Source organism: Rhinichthys klamathensis, unplaced genomic scaffold, assembly GCF_029890125.1.
Source record: "Rhinichthys klamathensis goyatoka isolate OS25496 unplaced genomic scaffold, OSU_Roscu_1.1 h1tg000303l_1, whole genome shotgun sequence".
Taxonomy (NCBI): Eukaryota; Metazoa; Chordata; class Actinopteri; order Cypriniformes; family Leuciscidae; genus Rhinichthys; species Rhinichthys klamathensis.
The window spans coordinates 3,702,838-3,728,718 of NW_026606822.1; the positions used below are offsets into that span (position 1 = coordinate 3,702,838).

At 37.1% G+C, this 25,881-nt stretch overlaps 1 protein-coding gene across 1 annotated transcript in view; it reads right to left on the bottom strand.

Annotated features, from left to right (window-relative positions):
- cacna2d2a (calcium channel, voltage-dependent, alpha 2/delta subunit 2a) overlaps positions 1-25,881 on the bottom strand; it is a 231,675-nt gene that overhangs the window by 157,481 nt on the left and 48,313 nt on the right. The window contains exon 3 of the mRNA XM_056270376.1: positions 11,849-11,965. Coding sequence (XP_056126351.1) covers positions 11,849-11,965 — 117 coding nt within the window. The remainder of the gene's footprint in view (positions 1-11,848; positions 11,966-25,881) is intronic.

The following is a 25,881-nucleotide window of genomic DNA, read 5'->3' on the forward strand; positions in this document are numbered from 1 at the left end:
GTTTTGTCCATGTCAAAATAAAGTCAATATTATAGTTATGGAAGTAAAATTTGTGTTAAGCCCAATTCATGTTGACTAAATATGACATCACGTCTATATATCCTTATCCCATATATGCAATTGTATAAATATGCAAATCTCACACGTGCACATGTCCATATATCTCTCTGTGGAAGTCTCTCTCTCGCATTCCCACAAGCTCTACACTCTTTACTTGCTATTCAGCACAGAGCCGCTGTTCATATTAGATTGTAAAGGGGAACGTTTTCAAAAGCCCTTTTTCACACAAAGCGATCTCTTTCAATTGTAGCCTGCAGCCGAGAAAAACAACAAGCTGACTCGTGAATCAACTCTAAACGCATCCACAGACAACAACTTGGGGGGGGGTTCTTGTTTTAGGAGATACTCTATAATTGTCATACCACACTCAGACGTCTTCCTCCTCGTCACGTACAACACCCTTTTGCGTACACATGTTTAACGTGTATCTACAGGAAAATGCTAAGAGTGCTAATTTCTATTCATCTCGACGCCCTTGTCTCGCTCTTCCACAGGAAATGCGGGAGTACGGCAAACAGATGCTAGTCGAACAACTGCTCAAACACAGGAGCCATTTCTGTCTCCTCAAGAGCATCTCGTAACAAATCGATACCGCAGTCAAGGATTGTGTCAGATGCGGTACTACTCCTGTTAAAAAGGAAAGTGTATTATGTTTGAGAGAAAACAAAAGCCTATTCGAATCAGCTGTAGGGTTGCGCGGTATACCGGTACTTGGAAAATATCGGTATGTATTTTATTTCAAATGGTACGAAATCATGATATTGTACCATTTGGTAAGGTAGGTCTAACAGTATTAAAGTAATAAAATAACACGGATAGTTTTCCCTGTATAAATTAAACAGATAAATCCTTAAAGTTATAAAAGTTATTTGGTCATGTTATTAATGACAGACAGCAGCAGGTGTATTAGGCTGCTGTCACTAATATGATACTGTTACACATGTGTCTTCCTTCTCAACCGTTTATGTTCACTTATTAAATGGCTGTGTGGAAAACTTGATTCTGATTGGTCAATCGTGCCATCCAATGGTATGTTATTCCCGGATAACAACCGCTAAAAACTAATAACACAGGCTCATCCGGGTCTCTGGCACTGAAGTCGGCGCTATAGGATTGCAAGGGACGTTTTTTCCTCGTGGAAGTTTTGCGTTTGGTGAGCTAGTAAAATATTAATACCCGGTCAAATCAATATTTTGTGTACAGTTATTTAATTAGGCCTATGTCATCCAGTATCATGGACTCGCTCTCTCGTTTCATTCAAACGCAGCTGCTGCCATTTTGCGACTATTTGTACACTGCAATGGATTATAAAATACTGTTAAGTATTTTAAGATTTTAAAACAATTTCATCTCCCATCAATATCTCTTATTCCCATAATTATGTATGTGGTCAAATGCTGTGTAATAAGTGGTATGACTGTACCGTATCCCTTAAAAAGACGTGGGCAAGTGACATTTCCGTCAGCTGTCCCAAAACGTGAGCGAGAGTGTTGTATCGCAGAGTGATACTACTAATAGTACACTACTAATACTACAATACTAATACTACTAATTGATACTACTACGTTATCGAGCCAACCCTAATCAACAGTATAGTGTAAAAAAATGCAAATTGTTTGTTAGTGAAACACTGACTGAGCATAAAAAGACAGAGCGCTTTATAGATTAGAACTTTTTAAATAGATGACACATTTCTTTTGTCGGTCAGGCAGACTTTTTTGACTTTATTGTGTGGTGTTACTCTATTTTTAGATTTTGGACTTTAATCTAGTTTAAATAAAGGACATGTTCTAGTCTGATTTTAATAGGTGATCTAAACTTGCTGCTCCCTCAAGATTTCTGCTGGCTTCTCTTAAGTTATTCTCTATTTATACTATGGGATTGTTGAATTCTTGACTCTGATTGGTGGATGGATGTTCTAGGATGTTCATAGTTTTACGGCTATGAAGTAGTTCTAGTTTTGTTGACCGCATTTAAACTCCCTTTAAAGCAAGTCAGAACAGCTCTTATTCAATGGGAAAAGACAGAAATCTCAGAAAACCTAATGTCTAAATAACAGATTACAAGGCAGGAATAAAATCGGACAAAATAGCATCATAAACTGAGCTTTCTTTTTTAGCTTTGAGCATACGAAAATAAGAATTTTACTGCATATTTTTGCATTTTTGCATCAATGACAGTTAAGTAAATTTCTCATGCAGTTCTCATTACAGCATTTATATAAATAAAAGTATTTAAACACCTAATTTAAAAATCCATACAATAGTTTTTTTTCTTCTATAATAAACAAATACTGTATTACAGAAATTACAATATTATGAGAATATAACCATTGAAATTAATAAAAATTACAAAAAAATCCCCAAATGTAAAACATCCAAACATGGGGGTGAAATTACTTAATAATCATGAAAATGATGTAAAAACAAAATTTATATCAATAATATAATACTAATTTTCTTTATGTAGAATGTAATTTTTAAAAGACATTACAGTAATGAGAATTTGTATATATGTATATTTCTATAATATACAGGTTTCATTTTCATTATGCTAACTATAATTGTTTTGGGTTTTTTTATGTAAAAACAAAATATTATATAATATAATACTCATTTTCTTTATGTAGAATGTAATTTTTTTAAGACATTACAGTAATAAGAATTTGTATATATGTATATTTGTATAATATACAGGTTTCCTACAGGTTTAATTTTCATTATGTTAACTATAATTGTTTCTGGGTTTTCTTCTCTTTTATTTTGGACTTAAACGTGACACTTGAAGCAGCTGAGAAGTAAAACCGGTTCCAGCTTGTTATGTCCAGTTTTGTCTAGTTTAAGGGATGCACCAGATGACATCTGTGAGTTTGGTGTGTTTAAGAGGTTTGTAGCTGATTTGCCTTAAGGTTTGTGATTTTGGTGAGTGAGATCGGCTTTTGTTCTGACCTGGAGCTTCAACATCATAAAGGTGTTCATCTGTCTAATAAGCCGAGCAGGAGAGTGAAGCTTAGCATGGCAACGAGCAGCTGTAAGTGCACACGTGTACGTGTGTAAGAGAGAGATAGGGAGAGAGACACCGAGAGAGGGCAGGGAAGAGGTGTAATGGCTTTTGCTGCAGGTGGTAACAGATGGTTGCTAATGGATGTTCATAGATCTGAATGACACAGGCCAGAGGGTGGTGTGATGCACGCTGGAGAAAAAGACGAGCAGAGAGAGAGAAATAGCGAGATGGAGACAAGTACAAATCACAATAAAAAGAGTACAAGATCTAGATGTTCACAAATGGTATTGCTCTTTTAAAGCTCAGATGCCTTGATGAGGTATTCAGATTTGTTTTATTGAAGTATTGACTTCCTCTCAGATGTTTCTCCTAAAAATTCTTTGGAAAAATACAAATATACACAAATGAGTCAGAAATTGACATTCAACAGAGTACAGAGCGAAATCAGATCATTGAGAAGAATGTTTGAGTTTATATTTAGCTGATTTTTGTATCAATCTAATCTCTCCTAAAACTAGAGGAGACACGTTCTTTTCCTCAGGAGAAACATCTGAGAAGCAGGAATCGCACGAATCTCTCATTGCTGAAACCATTTAGATATTAAAGCAGTCTCATTTGGGATTTTGAGACAAATCGAGACAAACCTGTAGTACATCTGAGAGGAAAGTGTTGCTTTGATGTCGCAGGCGGACGTTGTAATGCACAGAACTGTTCTCTAATGACTGCTATGATCTGAACAGGATGCACATGGATCATTTACGGCTATTCAAATCAAATGTTTTGAGCGGTTCTGTGTGATTTTTTTTATGTGCTATTTTTGTGCAAGGAGACCGCGGCCTAGTTCTAGCGCCCTCCCTCTCCCTTTCCAAAGGGACCGGAGCGCTATAACCGCTTCACCGTGGGCCTGCAGGAAATTGAAAACTAAATTGCTTTTCTTAGTTTTTCTTTCTCTTTTTCTGAGGCACTTAGACTGAGCAATCGTCCAGCTTTTGTTACCGATTCATGAGCGCTGTACCAATGGACGCAGAAACTTCAAGCCACCGATACATTTCGGAACGGTACAGTGAGGGAGTAGGTTTACGGCAAGACTACAAATGGAGGAAAGTGCATATAAATAAGTGTGTGAGTGCATGTAGATTAATGTTGTGCAATTGTTCTGCATACATTAGCAGCCCCCAACACCCCCTTCCTCTCGATATTACTCCTCCATCTGTCATCGTCATACTCGCCTCCCCCTGACTAAGCAAAAACTGCACCGTATCCTGGAGATTTTCTGCAACATAGATCAACAGGAACTGAATATTTCGTTGCCATTAGCTTAAGCCCGATCACAACTGTCAATTAAACCGATTTTTTTGGCAAAAGGCAATAGCAGTGTTTGAAATGTGGAAAAATAATAGTTTTAAAATAACAGCATTTATGAGCTCTTTGTCTGTTCGATTTTATAACGCCAAACATTGTAACAATGTATATCAATTACCTTTACATAAGGTAGGATAGGCAATGTTTTTCATATACACACTGGTTGAAACTCTCTTCACATCCTGATAGCAGCCATCAATAATAGAAGTGTCTAAATAAATATTTTTTAAAAATGGCATACTGTATGTTATGTCTGTGGCGTATTTTGGTTGTGTTTTCTTTTTCCTCTTTCTTTCATTCTTGACTGTCATGATTCTTAGGTTTTGCGATTGGTTGGTTATCAAGTCAGTCATCATTAGTCAACGTGTCGACACCCCTCAAGGAACCAATCCGAACTCACCTTCTCCGTATAAAGACCCGGAAGAGGAGAGAGGAGAGGCACGTGTTTCCTCTCGGTTGTCCTAGGACTAGTTGTCTGCTGCTAGCCAACTCAATTGTTTTGTTTTTTGTTAGTGAAACAATTATTTTGAGTTAAAGTTGTACAATTCATAAATATACAAATATGCTGTATATTTATACTTGTGCATTTATGAATTGTTATTTGCATTTGTGGATCTTTATTGTGAATGCAAATGTGGTTGTGCATTTGTAAATTTGATTCAGTCGATATGAATAAGGTTATAAAAACTTATTTTGTGAATGAGTTACTTGATGAATAAGTGAAGTATTTATTAATTTGATTTTAGCGGTATAAACTCCTGCAATGCGCATGAGAAAATAAAATTCTCAACTCTCAACCCTGTAACTCAAGAACACATTTCAATAGCAATGATTCACTACGTTTACAGCAAAAGATGGAAAGGATCTTATCAAAGTCTTCTAGGGTTTGCTGGAGCGTTGTGGCATAGATGGAGCTTCCAGCACAATAAAATCAGCCGACTTAACTTGACATGTCCTCACAGGGACCAATTGACTGTCTGGCGCCTGGATCACAGTCTCCAGGTCTCTGTGGGTGCCATGTTTGTGACACAACTCAAAGGCAAGGCAAGAGTGAACTTCGGGTCAAATTTTTCCTTTTCATCGCTCGTCGATCACATGACCAGCCACCAGCCTTGGACTGAACTCCGAGGGGAAAACCACACGAGTCATGACACATGATCAGGTGATTTGTACAAATGACAAACTGAACTGTGATGATGAATAAAACAGTAGATAGTGGTGATGCTGCTGTTTTAAAATACACAGTGAACACAGAGAGTCTGTTAAAAGGATGCAGTCAACAATTATAAATATAATCTTTACCTTGCTACTTTGTCTCTATCTGATTTAGAACAAGCAGAAATCTGTGAGAAATATAATGACCCAAAGACAAAAGAACTGAAGCAATAGCCTTGTGTCATATATTCCATAATTGTGCACAAGGCAGCCGGCTTACGAGTCTCAGCTCAAGGTTCAGGCTTATTAGTTCAATAATGACGTCATCAGTGACTCGACTCGACTTTAATCACATAAATGTCGACTTAAAAATATATAGTTCAAAAAATTAGTTCAACCCATTGATAGGGTGTAACGGTACACAGAAGTCATGGTTCGGTACGTACGTACAATTTGCTCCACTTAAGCTATATTTAAACATTAAGCCCAAATCTCCTATACTTCATTTTCCGTGTTCTGCACCGTACTGTGCGCGACCCTTTCAAAGTATACTCCTTTATCCGTGAGCGCAGACAGATGCATTTAGAGGACTTGTTTTCAAGCGCTAAAGTCATCCGCACATGCACTGTTCTTCCTCTGCTCTTTTTCCTGTTGTGGCGGTGAGCAAACAGCGTTGCATTACCACGCACACCGCCTTCTGGATTGTGTTGTGCATCGCCTGTGATTGACTGTATTCGTCGTCTGATTGCATGCACCGAACCGTGACGTCCGTACCGTGATGTTTCAGGACAAATTATTGAACTAGATTATTGAATGCACTGTTTTTGAAAGCTTTATTCATGTAGATTCCCAATTTGGAGGCATAATTAAGAAAAAAATCTCTACAAAGAGGGCTAAAAAAAGTCTACAAAGAGAATTAAACCAATAAAATAAACCCTACAAAGTTTGATTTACTATTTCTTAGCTGACAACTTCAGTCTCAACAAGGTGCTTCACATACATTTTTGATTGACAGAAAGTCCAAAACAGCACCGATATACACATTATGCTATTTTGTGCCTCATCAGGTTTTCAAGTCTGGAGTACTTATTTTCTAAAATGTAATGTTTGTTAGCTTAATTAACAAAAGTTAATATAAAGTGTACACCCTCCCTGTTAATGTGCCCCTACAGAAACACAAAAGCGCTGTGTTGCCCTACTGCGTATTCTCTGGCTTATGAGGCTGATCAAAACCGTCCTCTCATTAGTGAAACAGCAGGAGTAATTAATTGATTGTTTATTTTTAGGGGCGACAGAGAGCTCGGGACTAAATTTAGCACGTACGAAGATCTGGGGGCCTGGCCAATTAAACGTGGGCAAAGGACAGCAAACCAGGGTACCACAGTCCAAAGAACAAATTGCGATGTGATGAAGTGTGTATACGCTGTACATTATGACACGCTACAACCACCCTGCTTCCTTTCTGTGTCTGCTTAGACAATGTCATACTGATGACAAATTCAGTATAATTCACTCGGTCACATGCTGCATCTGCGCAACGTCCATGCAGTCAATACAATCCAGTTTGTCATAATAGTCCAAATCAGGGTCAGTCATACACAATCTACATTATCATATGTGTGCACACACACACCACTAGCCTTTGGAAATGGTGCTTACTAGTCTGTAAGATGTCATTCTTGCAGAAGTTTCTCCCATGAGGAGAATATGACATCACTGCCGCACACACCCGTAAGGGACGCAGCGTAAGTGAGGCAATGTGCTCGGAGTTTGATTGGCAGGTTCTGTTCTGCAGTATCAGCTGGTTTGGGGAGCACAAAAAGCAATCCATAAAAGAGAGAGAGAGAGAGAGAGAGAGAGAGAGAGAGAGAGAGAGAGAGAGAGAGAGAGAGAGAGAGAGAGAGAGAGAGAGAGAGAGAGAGGAGAGAGAGAGAGAGAGAGAGAGAGAGAGAGAGAGACACACACAAAGCTCAGCTCAGCTGTGATCCGTACGGCTGCAACACTGTTCTTTTACATGACAGCTTCCCAAGCCCGGCCTTGACATCTGTCACTCACGTACCACGGCCACAGTAATAAAGTTTTAGGAGCTTCTAAAAATACATGGCGGGACACTACCACACAAACGCGAGAAGAAGCAGTCAGACCGTCCCAGAGGAGCACGATCTCTCCGAGAGCAGCGCTACATCAGAAAAGCATCAGCCATTCATGAGGAATCTGTCTCAGATCATTAAAATGCTATATGCGTCTGCTCAACAACCAGACGGGAAATGACACGTTTCAGGACAACATGGCTGACCCAAATGCACATCAATCCTCTAGAGTAAAACAACAGAGACAAAAAAGAAGTTGGAAAGAAGGAGAGCAGAGAGGGATCTCATTCATGAAACAAATTAATGGAACACTTTATGTTTCACGAACGGTTTCCGTAGGAATTTGTTAATTAAATGCAACAATTTACGCACAATTTACACAGAAATTCAATATGCACATAATTCTATGCAATTGTTTACATATAAATGATTTTGAATCAAATTCATTATAAACATAATTCTGTGTGGTTACATAAGAATGATTTCGCTACAAACGATTCAAATTCAGCCCATACAAGCTAATTCAAAGCGACAGTTACACAGAAATATGTTATGCATATAATCAAATCAATGCAGCAATATTGACTAAAGCATGGTTTCAAGAACTATTCATTTTATGCACATAATTCGATGCGCTGGTCCATACAAGAATGATTTTAGTACCACAGATATTCATTATGTACACAATTCAATGCATTCATTTCTGGTTTTAGGAATACTTACATAGACATTTCTTGTGTGATTTCGCAAACAATTTACCTGGACATTTGCTGTGCATAAGCAAATCAAAGAGACAATTTTTATATGAACTGTTTTACAAACAAATCTCTATGTTGTGCACATAATTAAACACATGGTTTAAATAGAAATTATTGGGATTTACAAAGAAATTTGCAGTGTACTCAGCCAATTCAAAGAGACAATTTATATAAGAATTATTTTACGAATAATTTACACAGACATTGATTATGTACATAATCAATTCAGTGTGACAATTTATGTAAGAATCCTTTTTATGAATAATTTACACAGACATTCGTTCTGCTTGATTTTCTGCTCATGGATAAAACCAATCGAAAAATGCCATCCTCCTGGCAGCTTTGGTGAACTACTTTGAAGAGACTATGATTTGGGACACACTAATGTGAATCTCAGATATTATTTAGGACAGAGAGTGTGTGAATTGGGGCGCAGGGTCTATCTTTCACACTCATTAGCGGTGACCTAAAGAAGCAGGTGTGAATAAACAGGTCGATGGAGGTGTGGACCAGTTTCTGTGCTTGATACAGCTAAATTAATATTGTCTAAAATCTGTAGAACGGTCCTAATTTCTAATTTCAATACCATAAAAAAAGCAGCTGTATCATAAAACCGCAAGTGAATGATTTCATAATGCTTTGTCTGTAAATTATGTTTTATATGGATGTTTTCAAAACACATATTAGAGTGCAATAGTGAGGTTGAAAATAATAGGTTTCTTTGCGATCTGTCCATTACACTGTACCTCGTATACAAAACAATCTGTGGTCAAAATCTCAGAACAAACATATAATCATCAGATGAGATGCATTAAAATAAACCATCCACTTGTTTCAGACACTGGGATCCTTGTGAAGTCTGTAGAGAGACGCAAACAAGCTGTTTAACCTGGACGCATCAAAGTGAATGTTATTTCCAGACTCAAGTGCGTAAATCTGTATACTGTATCCAGTGTAGACAGCGTCAGTGATTATAATGGCTTCTATTGGCTTTTGATCCAGTGTAGGCAAATGTCAGCCATTAAGCGGCTGAATGCCAGTGGGCGGGGCCTATGGTGCGATGATGTATAACTATTCATAGACGTCTTGCTCTGGAGGCAGTCATACGCAAAAGTATTTGCCCGTGTGACATCACAGATTGCATAAAATCAAAACAAGCTGTTTTTGCAGCTCGATTAAATAAATGCTTTGTTTATAATGAGGATGTGTCCTCTTATGTGTCAAAAGATCAAGGTAAATTTGATTTCTCAAGTCATGACCCCTTTAAATTACTGTATTATACCAAATTGAACACTACATAAAATACTAATCCTACTAAAAAAGTACCACAGACTTCCTGGCGATAAGGTTTTGAATAATGGCTTAAGATTTTACCTATGGCTTTCCCAAATTCTGTCTATGCACGTTTTGAACTATATTTTCATGTGTAAAAGATTATGAGATTTCAGCTAATTTATTGCACTCACGCACTGATTCAATTGTGCCATAAATCACAATACAAGATTTAATATGATCCATCTTTGTGCTTCTATTAAACAATGTCAAAACTCATCCCCTCCAATTTTTTATCATGAGATTACAAGACGTCTCCTCGTGCCTTTCTTGATTTACCTTGTTCTGCATCCTACGTCCTACATTGCTCACTCTTTCCTCTCGATTTCTCCCGTCTGCAGCTCATTTTGAAATCAATGATTTCAGAACTTCATTTCCACGCATTTCCTGACGCCTGAAGGGCCGTTCTCATTCCAGGCCCATTTTCTCTCGCTCGCTCTCTCTCTCTCTTTCTCTCAGTTGTCGGGAGTCTGCTGGGCTTTGGGTGATGGTTCGGTCTAGTCGCCAGCATATTGCTGGCCCCGTTAGCAGCGGGCCCTATCTTTAGCTGTTCGGTCACACGTCTCATTTGAGCACAAATCTAAATCAGCATCACTTGCATCTTTCAAATAAAAGCCAATTGCAAAGAATGCATTGTAATGAATCCAAAATGACGTGTTATCTAAACAGAATTCCAATTCGATGCATTGCAACATTGTAAACAAATAGCTTTTCATTAGTGCATCAAAAGTAGATGGTAGGGATAAGACAGAATTTTTTATAGTTGTTTATAGTGGTAAAACAAGCACTGGTGCCATCAAAGTAGCATTTATAATAATAATAATAATAATAATAATCGTTACATTTATATAGCGCTTTTCTGGGTACTTAAAGCGCTTCACATGGAAGGGGGGAATCTCCTCAACCACCACCAATATGCAGCCATATTGCGCCAGAACGCCACCACACACCAGCTTACTGGTGGAGAGGAGACAGAGTGATGAAGCCAATCAGTATATGGGGATGATTAGGAGGCCATGATGGACAGAGGTCAGGGGGCAAATTCGGCCAGGACACCGGGGTTACACCCCTACTCTTTTTCAAAAGACATCCTGGGATTTTAAATGACCACAGAGAGTCAGGACCTCGGTTTAACATCTCATCCGAAGGACGGTGCTCTTTGACAGTATAGTGTCCCGATCACTACACTGGGGCGTTAGGACCCATACAGACCACAGGGTGAGCGCCCCCTGCTGGCCTCACTAACAGCAGCAACCTGGTTTTCTCAGGAGTCTCCCATCCAGGTACTAACCAGCCTCAGCCCTGCTTAGCTTCAGTGGGCGACCAGTCTTGGGCTACAGGGTGATATGGCTGTTGGCATTTGTGGAGTTCTGATGCCTTAGAAGGTCAATGCCTGGATAGGGAGTAGAGAGCGAGGAAGCACACTAGTTTGGAACAGTCCTTTTGAGTATCTTGCGCGTCTGCATGGCATGACTCACATTCGAGAATCTCAGCTAATCTTGCTCGAATGCCAATTTATGATAAGAAATTCTGAGTGTCTCCCAGTGAAAGACCTCAGGCAGTGTTCATATGCTACTTTTAGTCAAAAGTACTTTACTTACCAAACACATGACTCATTTCTGAAGCTTAATAAACACTAATTTTTCAGCTGGAATTGTCACAATGTGCCTCCATATTCCACATCCTTCAATCAGCCTCTAAAAGACTCAAACCAAAGCAACATCAACGTCAAAGAATACCATGTTGCATATGTGCAAAATAACATGGTAGTTTTTTCCGGGAATGTGTAAACGTGTTGCTCCATTCATCTTAAACTCTCTGAGCATCTTATGTTTGGCTGTGTGGATGTCCTGTGGATTTGAAGAGGGAGCAGATTGGAGGAAGACAAACTCATTACCTGCTTAGTTAAGCAGGCTAATAGAGAACAGTGGGCATTGATGATATTTTTTTAGAAATCCAATTTTTTTTTCGGATTAAAAGAGACAGTGGATCGATTCCCCCTTTTAATGTAACAGATATGAGTTTTACACCACGATTATCACCGGCTCGACATCCTGCCGGGAGAGAGGGGTTGTTAGTTCTGCTCACCTCCAGAGCTTTACGTTTTCTCTTCAGCAGATTGGCGATGTCTTCGGCCACCTTCTCCACCAGCTGTTTGGGTGTATTTCGCTCCACATTAAACTGACTTTTCTTCTCATTATAAATCTGTGGGAGGGCAAAGGTCAAAGGTCAGGCACACAATGATTTCCTTTGTGATCAATTACATAAAACAATGCACCTCAAAACATTTTACATATGAAATTCAATATATATGAATGTAATAATTTATATATTTGCTCCAAAATGTTTAACACAATACAGGCAACTCCCTCAGGCAATCTTACACATGACAGGGTCTCTTCATTGTTCATATAATGTGACTATAATTTAATCAAAAATATTTTATAAACTTATTATTTACTGATTTACATTTATTCCACTTTTCATTTGCACATACTACACTTCTATTTTGCACTTAACAACTGTACATCTGTATAGCATGTCTGTATACATGTAATTCGGTCTATGATTTATTTTCTATTTATTTTATTACTGTATTATATTGTATTATAAACATTTTATTGCTTTTTTATTGTATTATATTCCCTTTTAATGCTCTAATCCATATGCATGTCTGTAGTTTTTTGCACCGGAAGCTCTTTTCACCAAGACAAACTCATTGTGCGTGTAGACACACTTGGCATTAAATTCCTTCTGATTCAGAATTAATTTTTTTTCCCTTTCATCTAAATGACATAAAGTGGCCCATTCGACCTAAATTGCCAATTAATTTAAGTAACCCTATTTTTTTTTAGTACAACTAAACTAAAATACTACCATTTTAATAAGTTCATAAAAAAGTTCTAGTTCTAAGTACTATCTTAATTAAAATGTTTAAAAAGTTTAATTGTCAAGTAAAAAATGTACTAAAATCATTGCACTTTATTATTAATGCAATTATATATTAATATTTATTTCATTTTAAACATACTGTTTAATATTATACATGCCTATTAATATATAAGAATCTATATTCAATATTCATAAATGTTTTATTGATTGAATTAAATATATATTTAATAGTATACATATATATTTTTTTTACATTATCTTATAATTTATATTTTATTTATTCACTTAAAGATCTCTTTAAGATTAAAAATCTTTCACAGGAGTGTCCTGGCCAATATAGGCAGCACAGTAGCATATACATCAAGCACTAATAAAGCATGCATGCATTAAAAGTAAAAATAAAACAAAATTAACATATTTGCAATGCAATTACTCATCCTCCAGTTATTGAATATATATTTAAAATGTTCCATTATAATACAAAAATATTCCAAAAATAATTTATATTATGTTGTATACTACATAATAAATACAATCTTCAAAGATAACAAAGACTAGACTTGACTCTTGAATGGACTTCATAACCACGCAGCAAGAAAATGTAAAGCACTGCATACACATGTATCCAAACAGTACATTTAAAAAACAATCACCATAAATTTAATTCAATTAAACTAAGTGAAAAAGAGTCACAATCTGATGTGGACTTATGGGTCTGCACCGTTCCTAATGTCAGCGGTTTTCCCAGTGATTTACACAGCAGGTCTGGTCCTACAACCTGACTCAGCACACACAGTAGTCTGAGCCCCTGGGATGCCCACTTATCCCCTCCACCCCAGGGACTCCATTACCCACAAATCCATCTATGTCAAACTGAGGACTAGGCAAAAAGCCAATAGCAATCTCCCTAGAAAGAGGGGTCCGTTTACACACACTCGTACAGCAGGCAGAGCATTTAGTAAGGGCTGTGGCCTCGCTGTACGTTCCCCTGTTACCAGATAATGGCTAAACCACAAGCACTGTATTACGTCAACTTCAGTGAATTGGGACAGAATTTGGCGGCTGCAAGAAACCATTGCATCGACTAGAGAGGGAGGGAGATTAGCGTAACCTACTTTTAAAACTGTGATACTTGATATTTTTGGAATACAATTATAGAGCCCTTGAAAAAGTCACACAGTTAAGATCTCATAAAACAAGAATAGTTCCTATTTAAAGTCAGTACACAAAAGAAAAAATCAAGATGTTCATATTTTTTCTGCTAACATGTGATGAAGAAGACTAATATAGTCTAATAGACAATGCATTTAAGTCTGAACACAACTACTGTCTCCTAAATGCAGGAAGGTCAATAACCGCATAAAAAGACAGAAAATAATACAAATTGTGTATGTATATAAATTGTATATAATCCAAACAAACTAAAAAAATTTTTTTAAAAAAATTAATCTATAATATTATATTTTATCTTTTATAATATTGTATTTAAAAATTAATATTTATACACACAAATGTAATACCTATGACTTACATAACATGTTGTTTTTGATTTATAAGATCCAAGATCACCATATATCCAAAATTAAACATTAATATTTACTTATACATGTCAATTTTAAACACATGATGCAACAATTGAAATTACGGTATTTATATAACATTGACATTTATTTATAAGGTAATGCAAAGTAGATAGAACTGATCAATAATTATAATAATCATTCTCATTATAAATTTTGGGATTTTTAATGCCCTTGTTATGTTCAAAGGAAAAGAAAAACAATATTTAGATATATGCTAAACTGCTTTTATTGTGACGCAGTATGTTATTATAAACAAAACAGGTTTAAATTTAATCTGGAAAAATTTATATTCGGTTAAGTCAGTGTGAAATTATGGAGTGACTCATGGACTTTCAGGAAGAGAAATTAGGTCAAAATATGGAGAAAATAATATATTTTGGATTTGTGTGTGTGTGTGTGTGTTAAGATGGAGGAGGAACAGCAGGCAGGAGGGTCTGCTGTCTGGGTCGGGCCAAGAGATCTAGATGAACTGGGCCAAACACACTCACACCACTGAACCAGAGCGAGCAAGAGCCTATCAAATCCAATATGCTCCCATTGGCAGTCACACATCACACACACATAAGTACATAATGACAGTCTCAAACAAACAAACACAAACTACCGTGATCTCCAATAGAAGGACAGAAGCAGAACACACAGTGTGCTTGTTAGTGAAGAGAACTCGTCCCAGAATGCCAAACTGAGACTGTGTTAGTATAAACACACAGATGGTACAAGAGAAAGAGAATATGGGGAGGATACAGCAAAAAAAAAAAAAACTAAAATATGATCAGAGATGCTGCTTCAAGTACATTCAAGTTATTAAAATCAATAAAATGTATATAGGGCTGTGAAGAGAGTTTCTCAGGGGCTCAAATGTAAAAAAAAAAAGAGGCATCTATCACTACTGAGTAATTCCAATATAACAATATGTTCCCATCCACCTATTTTTTAATACACATTTTGGGATATCACATAAAAAAGCGCATAATGCGCATAAAAAACGTATGCACTTGAGTTGAGTCGGATAAACTTTTTATAAAATATATATTATATAATATATTTTATTATATACAAAATTATTATATACAGTGGCTTCTCCTAATGCAGCAACTTCCATTTTTCTTAGTGATATTTAGCGTCAGTTTATCAGGAAGTGACGATTTTGTTCGAATCGTAGTCATTTAGGAATGAGATTGCGTGGGTGTTTGAATCGAGATTGCGATCTGTGAATGATTAATCGTGCAGCTCTAATTTATAGAATTATTTCTTTGTATGCTACATATATATATATACACAAATATCATATATATTGCTATTCGGGTGATGATATTTGATCCTGTTTCCTTTTGTGTTCTACCGTAGAAAGTAAGTCATACAGGATGTGTGTAAATGATGAAACTTAAATCAGTGAACACTTCAACAGAAGAGACCGTAGTTGCGATTACACTCCAGCAGATTAACTTTCCCACCCTGACAGCGAGTTTCGTTCTCTAAACAAGAGAGACAAAGCAGCAAAAGAGATTCAATTTGACCTTCTGTGTTATTTTTTTCTCAGTCAAAAGATTTGTTTGAGGTTTTCTTTTTTTTAACGCGACTGGAGAGAAAAACGTCTCCGCTTATCAGCCCATGAAGGCGGACTGTTGACAGAGACAGATGCTGCGTCATTAAGGAATATTAGTGGACTCTGCCAAGCAGACAGCGCACGCATCCCGCCAGGCAAAGGAACAGTTCAATAAAACCGAGAGAGAGAGAGAGAGAGAGAGAGAGAGAGAGAGAGAGAGAGAGAAGAGAGAGAGAGAGAGAGAGAGAGAGAGAGAGAGAGAGAGAGAGAGAGAGAGAGAGACAGAGAAACTCTGAGTCAGACGATTCTAAAAGGAAGCAGTCAATGGAAGAAAAAGATATGGCCTCCAGAGATTGGAACGGAGAGATTCGATACAGATGTGGCAAGACAGAAAGGACTAAGGGACTTGAGTGACAAGAAACATACATAACGTGAGCGCTACTCCCGCAGAGGCTGCAGACAACAGACTAATAGAAAAGGAGGTCTATAGATCAAGCAGGATAAGAGCAGGTGGAGAACTTGAGCGGCGGAGAAAGAGAGATGGTTTGTTGTGAGAAGACGGCCATGACTGAGCTTTACATCAACAAATAAATGCTGTTGTCTTCATTGCTCTACTTTAAGTCAACATAAAAGGCTGTTCAAACCATTTTACTTCAACAACAGGACATTTATCAAAGTGTGTCTATTAGGACAGGTGGTTGAAGGGGTGGAGCTCAAAAATAAGAGGTCTTGGTGACATCAACTGCAAACTGAATGCTCAAAATAACTCAAAATAAGATGTGATTTGTCCATGCTGTGATATCTGTCAGGTAATAGGGATTTTATACAGCAGTTTAACAGCACAACGTCGTGGGTTAACAAGCTTCATCAGAATGTTAAGGTCACAGCATACAGTTTCTTGTATGTTACTTACTGTAAACAGAGGACTAAATAAACTTATTTCATTTTCCATACTATTCCATAAGTGGTTTATTTAATGTCACAATGTTTAACAGTGATATCATTCACATTTTTAACACAACATCAATGCCATTCAAATGACATTTTTATACAACACTACATATATATAACACTATAATTTTATGCATCCAAAATTAAATCACATTTTTGCATTATATGAAATTTATAATATGAACTTGTAACTTGTATAATGTATCTGTATTCTGTAAAATATGATTTTTTTCTTTAATTAAATCATCATTAATTCCTTAATTCAAAGTGTTATGGTACATTATCATATTTTAAACACCAAACATATGAGTCTAAGTCTAAAATGGGTAAAACAATAAAATCAAAATAATAGGCATTTGGAAAAATAACAAAAAATAAAAGATGATGGCATGATAAAAAAAAAAATCCAATAAAGTTTTTATTATGAAAAAAAAAAAAAGAAAAAAAAAAAGTGTCTAATGTTTTAATACAAATCGGCCCCTGGGAATTAAAAGTGCCTGAAGATAATCAGCACCAAACATATGTGGAAATTCATGCTATAGCTGGACTCTCCAGCAGGGGCGACAATAAATCACAACCGTTTTCAGCAATAATGTGTCCGATTGAATCAAACTCTGAAAGATGCCACATTAACTACTGGCTCACGTCACTGTTCATGAGGAAAACTGACCAGATGGTGTATTACATGAGTGTGCCGATGCTAACTACCAATTCTGATGTGCAGTGCTCAAATAAACAGTTGATCTAGTTGTTGCCAGATCTAGTTTTCAGACATTTACACAACATGCACTAAAAGGGACACACCATCAGGCTGTAAAATAGCACACAAAGACAGTCAGAAAAAAAGGATATGATGGAGACGCCACACTTCTAAGTGAGAAAAAAAAGATCCTCTATCTCTCTCTACCTCCTCATCTGTTCATGGTATCAGTCTTTAAGACAGATATAAACGTCAGGTCTTTATTAACTTGATGATGGACGGGATTGTCTGTGCATCACTTCCTTTTCTGTATTTCTTTTGCCCTCTACCTCTCAATCACTCTATCTATAACAGCAGCTCCTGCAATTACTAAAGAGCAATTTGACAATTGCTTAACACACTAGCCCTTATGACTAGCAATAGTTGACATCTTAATGCATTATGTTCATTAAAAATAAACAAATTCACACAGAAGAAAGAGATTTAAAGAATGAGCAAGAGCGCAAGGTAAACTGTAGCCTGGTTAAAACCAGACCATTCTCAGTTGTAACTGAGTTATGATCTGGCAAAGCGTCATAGACAAATCATTTCCAGAGGGGCGTCACCAACGGACGTCGCGGATAGACCTAAACCCAATCAGAGCGATGAAGGAGATGACGTATGCAGAGCGGCGGAGACACATCTCCGAGTGTTGTTCTTTGCTTGGTTTTTAACAAAAAGGAAACGTTCAAATCGCTTAAAACAGACGCGATAGCTGATTGGAACGAGTGATGTTCGACGGCGGCATCCATCTTTGTAATGTAGGCTACAAAATCTGCTTCAAAATCCCAGCGCTGTCGTCATCGTGTAAAGCCCGCCCCAACGTTTCTGATTGGTGCCTCGATTTCGGCGGATTGGAAGTGGGCTTGAATGAACTCTTTGCCAGACTAACTTTCAGAGCAAATCTAAATTTGACGGAAGTTGTCTGGGTTTTTCCAGGCTAGGTAAACTCTAAAAAAAAAAAAAAAAATCCACCTATATGCATTGTTTTAGCATTATATAATGATACAATGCAGTGAAGGGGAGGGCAAGGGGCTGATGGAGGTTCGGGTTCGGGTGGGTTAGTTATGCGCCTAAAGTCAATGTCACAACACAGGATGCAATTAAGGAAAATTGTGCTGTAATCTGCCAATTACTTCTGCGTTCCTTGGATAGAGCTGATAACTAATTAATGTAGAGAAGGTGGAAACAGGAAACCAGCTGTGACACATAAGTTCACACACACACACACACAGAGACAAACACACACTTCAGGCTGTCTTTGATTGAGTTTGACACACAAACTCTCACGACTTCAAACCTCGAAGCCTCCCCTTGTGAGCTGATTGTACTGATAGCTAGGAGGTGTGTGTGTGTGTGTGTGTGTTGAGCTCATCATGCTAATCACTCCTCTACTTCCTGCAGTTGCTGATGAAGGTCGTCATCTGTCCATCAACATGAGCACAATCTAATGACTTCAAATGGTTAATCCTCTCTCCGTTGAATCACTTTATTATCAATGGTGTTTGCTAATCATCTTTATTACTATTGCTCAAAGATTTGAACCAGCTCCTAAGCATTCAACTTTGGCATTACTTGTATAGCACCACAAACCATGTGTCGTGTTGAGTGATCAGATGTACGTTGTTGTTGTTTTTGTTGTTTGACTTACACTGAGCAATCATCACAATACCCTAGCAACCACCACCAACAACACCCTAGAAACCACATAGCAACCTCCCAGAACACCCAAGCAACCACTTAAAATGCCTTAGCAACTGGCCACAATATCCAGCAGCCACCCACAGCCATCTAGCACTCGCTGCAGTGTTTTGCACAGGCGAACCACTTACATTTCCTTCAGTTATTAATTTCTGTCTCCATCCCTCTGTCTCTGGCTCCTGTTTGAGAGTCCGTATCCTGGGGGCTTTTACTCAGGGTTTAGCTAAAATTAAAGTGTGTGTGATTAAAACCAAGAGCATGTTTAGATGTTGCTCCTAATTGTTCTCGATTACTGAACATCCGAAAGCCTCTTTTTTTTTCAGTTATGGATTAAGTTCCTTAATTTATAGGGAACAAATTCACCCAGAACTCACAGAGACGGATCATACCTCAATGATTCATCATTAATCCTCTCTGGGCAGAAGACTGAGGCATGTTTTATGATTGTCCATACGCATGGTCCCTAAACATAGACTTAATCTTTAAAGAAGCCAGAATTAAGATATATCTCGTAGCATCACCGCAGACAGATGTGGATGGAATCATAATCAGATCCAAAACACTTAGTCAGAAACCTCAAGCTAATCAAAAATAATAACAATACTGTTTTTGCCATGACGCACAATCAAACTGCCTTATCAAAACACAACATGTCACAATCCTATGAAGAAAATGATATTGCTTCATCTAGCCTTATTTAAATAAACTTTGTCTCGGATGTTTCTTCAAGAGTCTTTAGGAGAAATAAAGACAGATGAAATTATTGTTGACTAGAACTGCAACACTTTAGGATGAACTGAAAATCATGATTTTTTTGTTTTAAACAGAGATCATGATTCTCCCACAATTCTGAACAGACAACTAAACAAAATAACATGTAATTTCCTAGAAAAAATGTTAATTTCTGCAGTCTATTTAAATTTTGTAATTAATCGAAATTATTTAAAAAACTCTTTTTGAATGAATGATTCAATGACTTCACTTGTTTCATTACTAGATGAATCAGCATTTTTAAACGAATCTCTTGAATGAATGATTCAATGACAAATACATGTTTAACAGTCACTTGTCGCCACCTACTGGTGTAACTAATCGATTTAATTGTTATTTGAAGCACCAACTTACTTTCAAAAAGTGATTAGCTCTATTTGTATTGCTTCCATAGAGATCAGTTATCATCACAGTACTTCTGTGATAATGTGATTATTTGTAACAGAGAAATAACGATACTTTGTGGTTGAAAAGACTGTTAGTTTAGCTGATTCATACATGTCAACTGCTCTCTCTGGGTCAGCGACAGCGCCAACACAGATTTGAATGTTCTGGGGTGATTTTGTGAAAGGTTTAATAGACACAGGCGAATCGCTGTCATTTAGGGAATGAGATCTCACAATCTTTTAACGATTAATCGTGCAATAGTGTCAAGCTATAAACTGAATATGGACAGCATAACCCAGATAATTTGGTTATAGGAGAATTTATTGAGAAATGTTCAAGGTCACATCTCTGACGTTTGATTGCAGACATTGTTATCTTGGCAAATCTGACCACAGTTGGAGTTATTGCTCAAAAAACCTCTGAAGGAGAGACACAGAGGTATCAGAGTAACATCTGAGAAGCAGAAGAGACTTGAGAAGAAGGAAAAAGGTTGCTGTCTAGAAGAAAAAATTAGATTTTAATCATGATCATATTTTCCTAGAAGCCACATTTTTTGATCTGCCACTTTTTCTGTAAATTACAATACCAGACGTCCAAAGTCACTCGAATAAAAATGTATTTTTCTTCTAAAATGCTTGAAAAATGCATTAAAAGATGAGCTTAGATGGCTAAGAGAGCAGTGGCTGCTTTCATGAAGGGATTTGGGGATTTTTTTCCCACCTACAGAGCATGTACGGGTCAGTTGGTAAAATTACATACGAATGTGTCCTTGGACAATGCATGAAAAGACCGATGTAATCGCAGTGTTTCTTATCTTTGAATTCTGCTGGACGTATTTCTGTAAATGGCGGCGAAATGTCACCAAACGAGTCCCCGGCCACCTCAAATGTCAAATGAATTCCAAGCGCGCAGCCATTGCCCTTGTGCGGTCTAAGTCAATAAAGTTAGCTCTCACTTACGGAAATATCCCAGTCTCAGTCCATAGAAACCCGTTCAAATATGAAGCCATTAAATTCAGTTTAGAGTGATTTATTCAGCTGTGCAATGAGGCATGAGGGGGTGAGAGAACCAGACCAGCGTCAAGCATAATGCACACTGGGGTTGGACTGTTTTCAGTCCCGTGCACAGCTAATGATGGGATGGCCGAGAAACTTGGGATGGGTTTGGGAATGTTTGAAGTTTAAAGAACATGAAATGGCATTTACAAACCAGTTTACTCCCATAATAGAGAAACAGGTTCTGGAAGTTAAAACCTTTACTTTAAAAATGTTGTGCGATAACTTAATAAACCTTTAAAGACAGATCTACTGTGAGGTTGTTAATCGATGGCATATGTTTTTGTTGAAGCCATTTGTTTGCATTATTTGAACTTATTGTTTTAAATAATCTTGTTTAACAGGGAATTTTGTGGTGAAAAACTCCATTACCCATGATGCTGTACAGAAAATTCCAACAATCAAAGAGTCACGGCAAACAAATTGCGCCAAAAGAGCTCTGCGGGGATTGGCCAATTAAGCACTGCGAATGATGTAATCGAGTTGCTCTTGCTATCTGTCAAAATACTTCAATATCTATATGTTTATATGCATCTGTCATTCGTAATGCTCCATGGGATTGTAGTTCAGTACACAGTCTTGTAGCTTTGTCTTTTTGACCGAATTTTTAAATATTTTTTGCTTAAATTAAAAATGTGTAATGTTGTGATTCACCTAGTAGCTGGTTGGTTTGGTTCATGGCTTACAATGTTTTAACGAAGACTTTTTTAAAATCTCTATTCGAAAAATTAATGGAATTTTTTTTTACAAAATGAAAAACTTGGCAGGCACTAATGCAATGAATACGAAAATTGATAATGAAAAAAAAAAGGTAGGATGAGACCATATTTCAAGATGGGATTTCATTGGTTAGTAAAAAGTGGGCGTTACATACCAGAATTAATTGTACTGTAAAAATTCCTTATACAAATCCGTATTGCGTTTTTCTTTGGAATAACATGCACTGATGAATCGCTCATAGTACAAGAAGGAAAGTGACTTCATGTTGACTTTAATATGTATGAAACATTTTTTTTTTAAATTTGCGCACGCATCTCTGTGACCAAACAATTCCCACCCTGTTACGGTCCAAATCATCCCTACTGGCTTTTTCCCCCCCTTTCCTTCATATCCTGATAAGTGAAAACGTAATTTAATTGATGGCCACATACTGTTCAATTTAAACCAGAAAGGAACATTGAAGTGAGCGGCTTTACGGCTACTCCTCTGATCTGCCGTTTGACAGGAAGTTTGCAAATCCAGACAGCCGAGGAGGAGGAGGAGGAGGTTGATGAAGGCTTGCCAGATGTGCATCCCGCTGGTGAAACGACAGGTCTGATCTGCCTTTAATTGCTCGCTATTATACCCCCCGAGGAACGCAATTAACACACGAGGAATCTTTTGATAAATCAGAATTGAGCTTGGCGTCCACTGACGGGATATTTATTATAATCCGAAATGTGGCTTTATCTTCATAAATGGTTCCAAAATACACACTGTTGATCTCTTCGAAATGATCTAGATTTCTACAGGAACGGCTCCTAAAATCTAATCTGATATTATCAACTGTGCCACAATAAAGGCGGTTTAACTTCTACTAACAAGCACATAGACTTAAATCTCACGATGCATGTTTCACATTTAATACTTTAGGGTTAGAGATTTGCACAAACCCCTAAACCTAAGTATGAGCTATGCCAACAGAGATGCATGTTTTAGCAAACTCCACTGACAAGGTCATGGGAGGAAAATGTTCATAACTTCTAGTATAATTACTTGTTGAAAACAATAATTGGGGTGAGCTGTTCCAATCATCGCACAAGTGCATTTGACCTTCACTGCCACATGAGCTGTATGTTTACTAGCCCTTCACCAACAGATTTGTGCTCAAGTGCAGGACGAAGACCTCGGAAGACCTCAGAAGGGCTGTTGAAGCTCATAAGACTGCAAAGGGTTACCAAAGGATTTCGGTTGACAATCAGAAAGAAATCCAGCACTGCTGCTTCTCCCCGCTGGAGTGATTGTCCTACAAAATAAGTCCAAGGACACACCACAGAATCCTCAAACAATCGACGGAGAACTCCAGGGTGATAGCTAAAGATCTGACTGCAGGGATCACTCGCACTTGATAATGGCTGTTCCTGAGCTTACTGGAAGAAAAACACAGAAGGTTGCTGTTCATAGGAGGTTATTGTGATAATAAAAAACAGTGAACCACTGCTGCAACTATCAGGTTTGAATCAGGGTGAATCCTAGGGAAATGTAAATACAGTATATTACATTCCCAAATTTGTTACATTCCCAAAAGAATACCAATATATTCATTTATATTCTGCATGAAGATTATGTCTATTTTTAGGACTACTAAAACATTTGCATTTTGCCATTTTTATGACAATCAGGCTTTTATTTTTTGGTCATGTTCATTTATTTATTTCTTAAGAATATTGATTCTTTTTAAGATACTTCACAATTTATATATATATATATATATATATATATATAAGTATTATTATTATATAGTCAACTATTATTATCATAATTATTATAATAATAATAATTATTATTATTATTATTATAAAACAGATTTAATATAATATACAATTTTAAATGATATAATATATACTCCAAAAAAAAACACACACAAGAAAAAAATTATGGGGAAATAATTGTCTTTAAAATAAATGTCACAGTGGAACAAATATTAATAGTTGTAAAAAATAAGCTTAATTTTTTATGTTAAATATATTTTCTTATTTATTACTTATGATTTTGGGATCATTTTGTCCTTGACAGGTTTTGTTAGATTCCTTAACCCCAAATCCACTTTACTATGAATGTAATACAATGTTGTGGGAATTACAGTGTTGTATTCAAGTCTTGGCATCCTTAATGAACAAAATACTTCCAAATTCGGAGATAAGATGGCACGACAATGAAGCTGAATGTCCAAAGCAAAAGTTCCAAGAAAGACACACAAACTAAAACTATAAGAGATCCCTGAAGAGTCACAACAGAGGATAGGGTTAAAAACTCTGTGTAGATTACATTCTTGCCAATAAAAAGGGACACATTTAAGCAATCACACCTAATCTACATCAGCAAACCAACACACTCTCTGCAACAACACTGGACCAGGTGTGCAAATGCATCTGTAAGTGTATTTGTGTCTGTTTATAATTGAAATGACATTTATGCATAGGAATACGGGTGTCTAAAAAGCATTTTCATACATTAGGTTTTTGCCACAGTGATGGACATCTCAAAGATGTTTAATGCATGCCTTACATTAAAAAGCAGAACTGGATAACCACAATATGACATCAACGTTTAAAATAAATGCACACACATACACACACACGACATTCAAAGCGTTGGCTGTTGAGGCAGATAGAGCGAGCAAGAGAGCATTGGGAGACAAAACGAGAGAGTAATTAAAGGGACGTGCCGCCCATGTAAAACGCCAATAGGGTCAAAGCCCTTTAAAGGGACTGGCGAGAAGAGAGGACACTTCAAGAGAAGTGTAAGGAGATAAGGCTTTTAGCACGGCGTGTTAATGCATGTGTTCGGTTAGAGGAAATAAAGAGCAGACGAGGTGTCTCTCAGGAGGTCGTGAAATGGGTGATGTGTGTGAAATCCTGATTTTGTTTAAGTATAGTAAATCACTCATAAATGAGAGCTTGGTCTTCATTTACTCACCGGGTTTTTCAAAACCCGTATGACTTTCTTTCTTCTGTGCGACCCAGTGTTATTTTAGTAAAGAAAGCAAAGCTAATTTTTATTTGAGGGTTTTAGTTTTAGTTAACTATAATAACCCCATGCAACCCGAAAGTAGATGTTTAGAAGAATGCCAAGATTATGGGTTCAATTCTCAGGGAATGCAACTGATCAAATGTATTCCTTGAATTCAACGTAAGTTGCTTTGGATAAAAGCATCAGATGCCAAATCTATAAACAGTGCAAGGTAATTTTCTGAAGTCATTCAAAAGTCTCATGTGAAGTCGTTATTCATTTACGTACATGTTGATGTACATTTAATAGTGGTGCTTCAAAACCAGGTTTGATGTCAATTCCATCAAATATGATGTTGTTACATCTTTTAATGACGTCAAAGGTAGCGTGATGCATCTTGAGGCATCATGTTTCAATGTATAAGAATGCACACCAAACCCCATTCACTTAAATTGTATAGAAAGAAAGAAAGGCTGTCCTCGACTAAAGATTTTCCTAGTTGACTGTTCATTTAAGCTATTAGTCGATTAGTCTGGGGAGAAACACTAAACCATAATCTAAAAGCATCTAAAATATAAATGAAGCGCTCAAGAGCGCCTTATAAAGCTTGCCGCCGCGATAACCGATCAAAGTTGTCGGTAGTCGGGTTAAAAAAAAAAGTGATCTCTAAATTAGGCTATTATAGACAGTGGACTAAACGCTACTACAGTTAGCCATCTCATTCCAAGATATTTTTGTGTGAAGTGAACAAATCCCTCACACTCAATTTTTCATAACTCGCCTGT